The sequence below is a fragment of the Triturus cristatus genome, chromosome 2_1 (genome assembly GCF_964204655.1).
Source record: "Triturus cristatus chromosome 2_1, aTriCri1.1, whole genome shotgun sequence".
Classification (NCBI taxonomy): Eukaryota; Metazoa; Chordata; class Amphibia; order Caudata; family Salamandridae; genus Triturus; species Triturus cristatus.
The window spans coordinates 508,311,719-508,324,403 of record NC_140581.1 but is presented as its reverse complement, the minus strand read 5'-3'; the positions used below and the strand labels follow the sequence as shown (position 1 = coordinate 508,324,403).

General features: G+C 41.3%; 1 protein-coding gene across 3 annotated transcripts in view; it reads right to left on the bottom strand.

Moving 5' to 3' along the window:
* MSH3 (mutS homolog 3) overlaps positions 1 to 12,685 on the bottom strand; it is a 2,607,526-nt gene that overhangs the window by 2,375,044 nt on the left and 219,797 nt on the right. For all 3 annotated transcript variants that reach the window (XM_085632401.1, XM_085632403.1, XM_085632402.1), the window contains exon 5: positions 12,432 to 12,548. In XM_085632401.1, coding sequence (XP_085488527.1) covers positions 12,432 to 12,548 — 117 coding nt within the window. The remainder of the gene's footprint in view (positions 1 to 12,431; positions 12,549 to 12,685) is intronic.

The following is a 12,685-nucleotide window of genomic DNA, read 5'->3' as shown; positions in this document are numbered from 1 at the left end:
AGTACTTCAGATGCCACTAACTCAGTGCACCACAAGTCATCACCACGTGGCCTTACCGGGGTAGAATTCAATAGACAAAAGACATTGCTCCGAGTGCGGCCACCCAGACAACGCATCATCGCAGGGTACGTACACGCTGAGCGCCAAAAGGTACTACTAAGTCACTGCACCATAAGTCATCGCAAGGAAGAGTGAACAGTTTTATGTCAGCAGTGAGCCATACTATCACTCGAAAACCATCCAAAAATACTTATATTATAAAAAGAACAGAAGAATCAAAGTACATAAATGATTACAATTCAGTAATTTTGAAGATGTGGAATGCAAATGTAGACATACAATATGTTGCAGATAACTCAATTCCTGTTCCTCGCATACTATCCAAATAGAAGTCCAAACCTGGAAAACATATGACTATATGAAATACTGCAACATTATAGTTTTAGAAAAAATGTTACAGAGAAAATAAATACAGGGAAATATGCTGTAATTGGATCTGATGGATGTTTCTTAAATAATGCCAAAGGAAATTTGATTAATCACAGGAAATTAAGTTGTGATACTCCAGATAAGTGAGTTTTTCTATTTAGCTCTTCTCCAACTCCTCAAACCTTGGAGGACTGAAATGGAATTACTTGAAGATTTTAACTGCTATGAAGATTCTTTCAAAGCATGTAAAGACATTGCTACCAGTGAGGCCCGCCCGGACTACACATCATGGTAGGGTGCGCACACGCTGAGTGCTTCAGGTGCCACTATCTCACTGCACCACAAGTCATCACCACGTGGACTTATTCAGGCAGAATTCAACGTAAGCACCGGCGACACATGGTGCCACTAACCCTGTTCAACACTAGCCAAACGATCCCACATGTGTAACTGTGTCCTGAGTCCTGAATGGCAGTGACCCCAAGTCCATGGCAGCGACCACAGCACCAGACTCCCTCTGATTAGTTAGGCATATTTCCATATGCAAGGCCGGCGGCATGTGGTGACACTAACCCTGTACAACACAAGCCGCGACACGTGGTGCCACCAACCCTGTTCAACACAAGCCGATCCCACATGTGTAACTGTGTCCTGAATGGCAGTGACCCCAAGTCCGTGGCAGCGACCAAAGCACCAGACTCCCTTCGATCTGTTTGGAATATTTCCATATGCAGGGGTGGCGACACTAACCCTCTTCAACAGAAGCCAATCTCACATGTGGAACTGTGTCCTGAGTCCTGAATGGCAGTGATCCCAACTTCGTGGCAGCGACCACAGCACCAGACTCCTTTCAGTTTTATTTGTTGTTTTTTTCTTTAAATAAAAGGTTTCATATGTAAACCTATACAAGACTAAGATTCTTCTTTGTCCAACCGCACAGTGACACTTCCGGGCCCAAGAAAGTTGTTGGGGGTATGTTGGTAATGTGGGAAGAGGGTGCGTTCCCTGCAGATGTGGGGAGATGCAGCGTGAAAGGGGTATCTCTCACAGAATGAACTCCGATATGTTTTCAGAAATGCCTCAGACAGATGCCAGCTGACGGACTGAATCACAAAATGATTTTTCAATGCTTATGTAGTGTGAGTTATGAACAGTTCGCACCCAGACTCTCAGAGGGACAACTGCGGCCCGTCCGCTCGACTCGCAGATGCAGTACTACGAGCCGTCCGCTCCCAAAGGAACAGCACCGTAGTAGTTCGCAGAGGTACAGGCACAGAAGCGTACTAGCTCGCAAAGGTAGAGAGCTACATGTCTACGGACTGGCTTCTAACGGCATAGCTGCGAAGTGGTGATGTTGGGCAGAGGCAGCGTGAAAGAGTTATCTTGCAGAAACAGAGCTCCGGTATATTAAATTGCCACCGAGACCTTTCTTTTGTATTTTCACTCGATGAGAGAAAGCCCGCTTCTGGACCAAGACCTTGCTCCCTGCCAAATTTGGCATAATTCCGTTCAGCAGTTTGACCTGTAGCCTTGTCTAAAGTTTCCTATGGAAAATCAATTGAGAAAACACGTTTTCACACCCCCACATAGCTACCTGAAGCAGGCGTACTCGCTGTTGGTGTGCATGTCAGTGCTCAAGTTGTCAACATGTCACAGCTACTCCCTGAGGGCAGATTTGCACACACACCACACCCATCCGGCACATGCGTCACAGGCCATGTGACCACGCAAATATAATGCATCGACAACGTTACATCCTTTATTGCCGGTGGTGACAGGATGGTGGACGCTCCACGGGTCTGAATCATAAAGAGTCCATGAAGAGTTGCGCAGAGGGTTAGTCGCACTCTGAGCTGCATGGCCGTCAGGGGCCTACTACCACGTGGCGTCGACTTGACTTGCACTGGGTTAGTGCCACCCGAAGCAGATGTGGCCGTCAGGGGCCTACCACCGCATGGCGTTGACTTGAGTTGCACAGGGTTAGTCGCACCGTAAGTTGTATGGCCATCAGCGGCCTACCACCACGTGGCGCTGACTTGCGTTGCACAGGGTTAGCGGGCCCAAAAGCTGATGTGGTCTTCGCCATTGATGACTCAGACTCAGCAACATGTGTGACATCTGCTGGGCTGCAGAGAAGCTTATGTGGTCTCCGCCATTCATGACTCAGCGACATCTGTGAGATCTGCTGGGCCGCGGAGCTTTGACGGGCACGTGGAGTGCCCACTGGTAGACACTCCGGCGGCAGCAGGTAATTATTTGGTCATGGCTGCGCTGGGGTGGCAGTGTCTCTCTCTCTCTCTCTCTCTCTCTCTCACTTCCCTCTCTTCACTCTCTCTCTCACTCTGTTCCTTCCTTTCCTTCTATCGCGCTCTCTCTCTCCTTTCTCCCTTTCTCACTCCCTTTCTTTCCTTCCCTATCTTTTTCTCTCTGGCTATTTTTTCCTTCTCTCTTTCTCTGTGTCTCACTCCTCTGATATGTGCATTACACACGTCCTTAGTTTGTGCTTTATTTTCCAGGCTGTGTCGTCGACATTGATGGATCCGACAGGAGTCTTCCGCCTTGTTCTTTTGTGTTGAGTTTGTTAAATTTCAATAAAGTCTTTGGTTGTTACTGAAGTGCTGTGTCACTCGTTCTCGGTCTTATTACTGTTATTTGATTGTGTCCACCATGGTGTTAAATTTTGGGGCAGTTATCGCGGAAATACTGGTGATGTCTGCAGTTTGCACCAGCTTCTGAATAGTGTGTTAGATTTATCTCAACTTTAGTTGCATTAAAGTGCTAATAATGAGATGCAGAGTAGGCGTTCCCGTGCAAAAACACGAGGTGCACCTTTGCGATCTAGTCTAATGACTAAAATCCTGTACTGAATTCTACTGCGGTAGTGGGTGCATTTACAGTGTACACACAAAATCAATAAAGAAATCTCATTGTATTTATATTGATTGGGAATAGTGGGTCAGGTGCTGGATCTTGACGGTATACACTGCCCAGTTCGTTTATTTTTCTGTACACGAAAAAACCACATCACCACGTAAGCCAAAAAGTACAAAGCGAAACAAATTCCAGTGATAAGCCGCGTTAGCACCAGAGATTTTACACCTGCTTTCTGCTGGTGTTAAGCAGGACGACTACCTGCAGCATGAAAAGGAACACAGCCAAGAGCCACACCTGAACACCCACAGGTGCCATAGAGTCAATGAGCATGATACACGGATACCCATGAGGGCCATAACACTCCTCGCAACAACCCCAGGACTGCCAATGCCCTCCGAACACGCATCTGAGCAAGTATGTCCGTGTGGTCATTGTGTTAGCATGATAGGCACCGGCCCTGCAACATCACAGTGTGCTGTCTTCAGCGGATGTTACCATGTCACCTTAGCGTTGGCAGTGAGCCTGGAGTTGTAGCTACGCACGCATCCTCCTGCATGCACAAGCGGCAAAGGGAACGGGGTGTCTCACACATGTCCGTGTGCAAGAAGTGCGGTAAGTGTGTCTCTGTGTTCTGCTGTAGCCTTGCCTTTAAGGCACTTCTCGCCTTTAAGGCACTCCATCTGGTAGGGCCCAAATACATCAGGAAGCGCCTGGCCTTCTATGTTCCTAGCAGAACTTTGAGATCTACATCTATGTCCATGGCCTCTGTCCCTTCCATTAGACGGGCTAGAATTGGAGGTCGCTCCTTCCGTCATCTGGCACCTCAATGTTGGAATTCTTTGCCAGTCTCTTTGAGGAAAGTCAATAACTTACTGACTTTCAGGAAGGAGCTGAAGACATGGCTTTTTTCTCAGTAACCCTTCTGTCTGCTCTCATCTGCCCTGGTCTCACCTCTCGGGTTTTTGTCAAAGCGCCAGGACACTCTTCGGAGTAGCCGTGCGCTATAAAAGATCCGAATTAACATGACATAACATAACAACAGTCGATGTTGTAAAGTGGCATGCACCACCTTCAAACGGCAGTGTCACAGTGTGATTGGAATGCCGCAGGACATGCACCAATAGGCATTACAAAGGTGTGCCGTAGGAGTGCACGGGATACAACAGCGCAGCGCTCAAAAGTGTGGGGGCTCGTTGGAGGGAGGAGCAGCTGTTTGGCAACATAACACACAGTGAACCCGCCCATGTGCCACGTGCTGGGCATCTCATCCATGATGACCAGGGTCGCAGACATCCCACAACACCCACGACCGGCCAATGTACACATCCTGTATGAATGCACCTGGAGAAGTTACTGTAAGGATGAAAGGTTCTTTGTCTGAGCTATCTTGCGCTAACGCATCTGCTGCTCCGAGAAGAAACTTGCAAGTAGCCAGCCCCCCCTGACAGATACGATAATATTTGCATCTGTCTCCCACACTACCCACTGCCCAATTTGAGAACGAGTGGACATCTCACACTCAAAAGTCCTTATGTAGTTAGCGTGCGTGAAATGGCCTTCACACGTACTTCCACCACAACCCTGCCCTGCCCTGCACTGCACCCATTGCACACAGACCCGGCTCATTGCACCAAGCTGTGCCATTTCATCCACAAGACTGCCACACGGCAAGCCAGTGCAGCTACAAGCAGAGCCACTGACGCATAGCAGGGCATCCCAAACACATGGTCGACTCCATTCACGTCCACCTATACCTTGCACGTCTGCTGCATGTCCTGGGTGCACTGCCTTTTCAAGTGCTGCGGATCACTTACCAGCACCATATACAAGTTACCGTGTTCCAAACAAAACTTTCTCCTACTACATATAAAATATTGCTGACACTACTTGGACAGGTGTGGCACAGCACCCAGAGCACATGACTTCACAGCATAGGACACACAGTTTGGGCTCACGATTTTATCCCCGAGTCCAGCAGCAGCTCAATTGAGCAGCATAACGCTCTAAACAATACCTCACTTAATTTCCGTACCCCGCACTTTCAGACCGGTAGGGGTCAGTAGTTCAGAGCCTCTATCCCCAAGTCCGGCAGCAGCTCAGCTTACGCCCCCAGCGCCATCAGACCCGTACGAGTGAGTAGTTTGCACTTTCCAAATACCAAATTGATTTGATACATTCGAATTTCCCTTCGCAGTCACTGTATAACACCCCCTAAACACCATACACAACTTACAATATTCGAAACAAAAGTTCCTCCGAGTAGGTATAACTACATGCTGACACTACTTGCACAGATGTGGCACAGCGGCCAGAGCACATAACTTCACAGCATATGACAAACAGTTTGGACTCACGCTTTCATCCCAGAGTCCGGCAGCAGCTCAGCTTAGCAGCATGAGACTCTAGACAATACCTCACATATTTTCCGTACCCCAGCACTTTCAGACCAGTAGGGGTCAATAGTTCGTCCTAGTAGGTATAAACACATGCTGATACTACTTCCACAGGTGTAGTGCAACGGAGAGTGCACCTGACTTCACAGCATAAAACACACAGTATGGGCTCACGCTTTAATCCCCGAGTCCCGCAGCAGCTCACCTAAGCAGCAACAGACTCTAGGCAATCCCTCACTTAATTTCCGTAGCCCAGCACTTTCAGCCCGGTAGGGATGAGTAGTTCTGTACATATACGTATTGCACACCCTAAACACCCCACAGAGGTTACAGTGCTCCTACCCTCCTCTTTCCTCCTTTTTTCGCCCTTTTTTCCCCTTACTCGCTTCAACAGAATCACAAAATGGCTGCCAACACTTCCTTGTTGCAACCGCTCGCAGCCAATAAGCAGCAAGCTCGTGCTTGTAAAGCCTCAGGCAATCAGATGGCAGAATTCTCAAATATCGATATTTGTACATTTTGATATTTCTCCAAAACTGCTGAACGGATTTACACCAAATAAACAAAAGTGTGCTTTCTAGACCAAGCCCCTTCTCCCTGCCAAATTTGGGTTAACACCCGTTCGACCTGTAGCCTGGTCTAAAGTTTCCTATGGAAATTAACAAGGAGAAAACACGTTTTGGGACCCCCTCTTTTTTCTCGGCCCCCTCTTGACGAATCACCCCCAAACTTTCAACATAGGAGATGATATGAACAAATAATTAGTTTGGAAACTTTCATGAAGATTCATCACACGACGCCAAAGTTATAAGCAAAACAAAAAATGCTCTTCCTATGAAAACTTGGTCCTAACTATAACTACCTACTGGCGACTGTCAGTAGGTAAAATAAATAAATAAATAAATAATATATATATATATATATATATATATATATATATATATATTTATTTTAATTATTATTAATTTAATTGGGCAGTAAAAGCCGATTCACGGTTTGATTGATGGCAATGCCGATACACGGCTTGATTTTGTGCAGAAAAAGCAGATGCCAGCAAGCGTAAGCCGATATATGGCTTTATGAATTTACATTTACGCAAAATTGCTGTTCAAAATATTGAAATGTTGGTATTTGAGACAATATGCCTTTATCATGTTTAATCATTTTGACGATTTTATAATTTGGATCAATTTGCATGTACTTAAAATGCATATGTATATGTTTATCTACTCATATACTTGATTTGGAACACACTTCAAAATGGCGCTGTATTATCTCTGCACTTTACGCTGTCCTCTTTCTATGTTAAAATTCATGATGCATTGAAAGATTTAAATAATGGCGCTTTACGGTGTGCTGTGAACACCGAGGAAGGCAGATCGCCGAAACGCGTCTGTTCTGGGAATAAATCTCGTTGACCGGCTACCCGTGAGTGCTTTATTCTTTACAATTAGAGAATTTTGGAGCGAAAATATATATATATATATATATATATATATATATATATATATATATATAAAAATTCACGACCACTCCTGCTCCACTGTACAAACACAGACACAGCTGGGATCCGATTTGTTAAGTTTATTTTCAGAAGGCTCTGAAGACGTTTGACGAACTCACCAGCCTTGCTCACATACAGGAGACGCCATTGCACTTGCATTTTAAATTCGCCATGGTTAACACGCACGACGGCGGACATAAAAGAAATACTCAAGTTTTCTTAACTCTCTTACCTCAGATGAGAGAAAACATTCATTATAAATATAAAGTGCTTTTGTGCAACTCAAATCTTCAAAACCTAAATACATGAATAAACTAATAAATACATGCAATATGAGTACTTTCATCTTTTTAACATTTCAACAAATACTGGCTTAATTCATTTTATGTTTGGGTTTTGTTACGATTGTATGTTTTTAGAATTCTATGTTTTTGGAAAAATGTGCAACATAATTGTACAAATCATTTCACTCGTATGTATTAGAATAAATCCCCAAGTGGGAGGGTTCTCACAAAACAGCCATAAAAATACCTTCCAATTATACAGCATATTCTGTGCATAGATTAGAGAGGATTCATGCTTTTTTTTTTTAATATGCAATATCACGGTCCCGATGTGGGTAAATCAGCAATGCATCATTTGTTATTAATTACTCCTATTTTGTTAAAATAATCACTAAAAAGGCGTACACTCCGTACTTCAGTCATTGAAAACTGTAAGTGTCCAAATTTGCAAATTCCTAAAAAACTCATTTTTCATTAAAAAAAACAACATATTATTGAAAAGTTCACCTTCAAAGTTAACTTTGTATCAATTTGAGAGTCTAAAATACCCTGTCAGTAAGCATAAAGATTATTATTATTCCGATAAATTAAACATGCAACAAAATAAAGTAAACATTAAACTTAGAAGAATTCTAGTCAAAGTTTTTTATACATGGCAAAGTTTCATTATTTCATATCTGGAAGTCTACTAATAGCTACTGTTATAGAAATTGGAGATAGCAGCGACAAAATGTCTACAGATGAACAAATAGATCTTTATCCGAATTCAGACCATTCGGAAATTTACTGTTGAGGACTACTATATATCAGGTTTCTAGTCTCCTAAGCTGGGGCCCCATATTTCCTCCTCTGGAATTCCTTTGAATTGAATCTATGACATAATAGACTAATTCATGTGCATTGCCCCATGAACCTCATGGATAGAACCTCATGGATAGGACAGTCTACTGGGTAGCTCTTGTCCTCATTCGCTATGGCTCTTAGGTGCTGTAGGATTCTAACATGAACCATATGAATTGTGCTTGCCACATATTTTTTCGGGCAAGAACATTGTAATACATAAACCGCAAATTCACTACTACAATTGTAGGCTTTGTAGCAATTGGAGTATTTAAAAAAAGGTGTCTCCGTCCCCCTGGTCTTCTGCCCATAGCGACAGGCTTCACATCTGTGGCATTGTTGGAAACCAGGACTTCCCCTCAATCATGATTCTTCTTGATTTTTTTCTGGGCTAACTTATTACTAATTCATTATGCATAGATTTCGCCCATCTGAATGTTACTAGAGGATTTCTAGGTGCAATTTGACCAATGACTGGGTCACTTTTGATAAGTTTCCAATGTCTGCATAAAATTGACCTAAGTCTCTGGTGGTAGACTGAGTATCCTGTTATCATTCTCTTGACTCAAACCTGTTTCAGCTGACATAGTTCATCTCTTTCGAATTTGCTTTCTCCTTCGCTACATCCAAAACATTTTTGCTGTATCCTTGTGCTCGAAATGAAATCTCTCATTGAGATATTTTATATATATATATATATATATATATATATATATATATATATATATATATATCTCACTTGTAATCTCCAAAGAATCCGTAGTAACGAAGAATGGAAACCACGCAAATCCAGGTAAGGCACAATTGTTGTTAGTTTATTGTCAGCCGAGTTTCACCAATCTGACGCGTTTCGGGCATCCGCCCTTGCTCACAGACAGTCAGTTGGATAAAATGTGCCCCTTAAATACTATAAGGTATTCCATTGGTTACATTTTTTCACCATTTTTTTTACACCATGTGATTTTTAAAAAGTGAAGACACACTATTCAGAATTACATTAGTCTGTTTTCCAAACATATACATTTAGACCTTAAATGTATATAATAAGTTAAATAACGGGTTTAAATCCAAAAGCCACAAAACATTTATCAAGTGCTCAATTGGTGTAAAACATAATTATTTTGCATATAATGCAATTAATCCAAAAAACTATAACATGATGGTATCAATGTTCAATTGGCTGTGCAAATGACGCAATAAGGTGCAAATATAACAGATTAAAATTCATCATATCAAAATGTGCAAATTACGCAAATATGTAAACACAGGAAGGAACTTGTGCAAATTATGCTAACTTTATGCCTAACCATAAATGTTATAATAAAGTTTGTCTAATATGAACACAAATGTTAATATATGTAGCCATTAAATTGTTTGAAGTTTAAAATCTTATAAACACAAACACCATAATTGAATTTAATGTTGGTATCGATTTTTAAAAACTAGACAGACACACTACTGAATCTATGTCAAATAAGTAAAGTGAAAAAATGTTTGTGTATCCCTAATTTGTGCAATTAAGCACACATAGGGAAAAAATAAAATATAAAATAAAAGAAAAAGAGGAACAAATGGAAATTCATAATATAATTTTTTCATAATGTATTAATTTTTACGCGAAAGCAGCCATGGCAATACACTCTAAAAAGATCTGACCCAAAATTAACGTATCTTGAAGGAACACATGCAGATCCTCCGTTGTGTTTAGTCCATTGGGAAATCTGCTGTCTAATTTTAAAATGAAATCAGACTCTAATCTTCTAAGCATTTTGTCACGGTCACCCCCTCTCTTGGTTTTAGGAACCGAGGCGATAACAAAATAACTGAGGCATTGCAAATTATTGTTATGGCAAACTTTAAAACGCCTCGCCACCGGATAAGACGCATCATTGTTTACAATGGCACGTAAGAGCTGAAGAATTCTGACATGTACTGGTTGCCGGGTACTCCCTACATATCTAAGATCACAAGTACATGTTAATATATAGACAGCAAATTCAGTTTTACAATTAAAAGATCCATGTATGTTAAACGGATCAGGGCTAAATGGTGTGCAATATTGGGTGGTGTTTTTTCCAAATTTGCACGCTCTGCATGTGGTACAGCGCTTGAATCCCGGCCGGGATTTCAGCCACTCCTCTTCCTTTTGAAGCTCAGGAAAATCATGACAAACATGTGATCTTAAAGAGGGCCCCTTCCGGTAAGTTATCGTTGGCCCATCCGGTAATCTGGGTTTTAAGACTAAATCAGTTTTCAAGATTGGCCAACGTTCTTGAATAATAGATCTGATTTGTCTTGCCTGTTTACTATAGGTTGTAATGAGCCTGGGGGATTGGCTAGTATTGGTGGACTCACTATCTAAAGATATATTAGATGTAGGTGAAAATAGTGATTCACGAGTTCTAGCTTTTGTTTTAAGAACTGCTTCCCTCAAGACTGATTCCCTATATATATGTATATGTATATATATCACCACTTCGAAAATTCGCGCAGAAACCCCAGGCACTTGCAGCGGCGGGCCCAGACCGGGTCGCGACTCCCAAAATCCAAACAAATCGTATCCAAAATTTCAAGAAACGATGTCCAGGCCACTTGCTAGTTGTCAGCGCGTATTTTATTCTCAAACGCCCAGTCACTCGACGCGTTTCGGAGGGAAACCTCCTTGTTCACGAGTACGAGTGTATGTGTTTACACAAAGTTTATACAAATCATGTGACACCTTTTGTGATAATAATGGAAAACAAACTCAGTGCTATTGCATACATTTCTGGGGCTAGAAAACAGACTACATAATGCTGTGTCATTTACTTGTTAGAGTCGCGAGTGTTATGTTTTTACATGTTTTTGTGGCATTGGTTTTAACATTCAGTCAAATTGTAACTTGTCAGCCAATTAGCGCTATAACAAATTATTAACACAAGTTTTTTAACACAAATCTTTAACGCTTCTTAGCAGTTTCAATGTCTAAAAATGTTCAAAGATTTCATTTTGATATCCCTGTGCATATCATAATAATGTAATATATATATATATATATATATATATATATATATATATATATATATATATATATATATACACACATATATATACACACACATATATATACACACACATATATACACACATCCACACAAACACAATTCCACCCTTTCCTGTCGAACTCATGGGCGGATGTAAAAACACATCAAAAACAGTCTCAAAAGCAGAAGCACGGAGCACTCGTGGGGTAAAAGATTATTTTTATACACAGCAGACGCATTTAGGCAAACTGCCTTTATCAATGCTGTTATCATAAATGAAATTGACACCATTTTGATAGTTTAAAAATGATGTGCGCTGGTAGATTATAAAGTGACAGTGACTTCTATTTGTACTAATTTTTAAAACACAGGTAAAACGTTGGTAAACAAAGGTATTTCCATTGGGTTAAGATGGGAGAAACACCACTCTGACATGGCTGCCAAGAAATAGAGTATATGAACTCAGACGATCAGTCCTTTCTCACTTATCACTATTATAATCTTCCAATGGGAGCCACGCACATCATTTTTAAATTAGCATGATAGTGTCAATTTCATTTATGATAACGGCATGGATCAAGGAAGTTTGCCTAAACGCGTCTGCTGTGATATAAAAAAATAAAAGGAATCTTTTACCCCGCGAGTGCTCCGTGCTGCTACTTTTGAAGCTGTATATATATATACATACACCTATTTGTTGACTAACTATATTTTATGTTCTGTATTTCTTTTGAGAGAGTCAAGAGAGTCTTGTGCACCTGGGTCTCTGTTCAGTTTTGCTCTTACTTTAACCATATTTCCAACTGTATTCCGGTCAATAATAAAAATATAATAAATATCAAATTAAATAGTGGTATGTTGGCATGATTTCAAATTTGCCACTTTTGTCGGGAATGATTTGTGCAAACGTAATCTCCAATGTTTATAAAATGTTGAATTAAACAAAGCCCACTCTTTGGGCCCATGTATCTGATATGTAATGGCTCTCGGTATCTTATTAGGAAGCAGGTATGAGGAAAGCAACAAAAAATTTCATAAACACACACCAAAATGTTCTGAAGGGCCAGAAATAACATAAAATTACCTTGTATCCCTTAGCAACGAGCCGGCGTACATGTACAAACAATCTGTGAGTTGGTATACTTGCTGTCATGAAGTTATGATCTAAATGACAGAAAATGTTGAGCTCCTTAGCTGCAATCTGAAAGAATGAGGCAATAAATCACATAACATTAGCTTATAATAAGTGGAAGCCTATTAAGTCCCTATATTATGCAGTACTTCATTCTCAATTAGGCATGTTCTAATGTTAGAGCATGCCTGCAATAAGAAATTTCA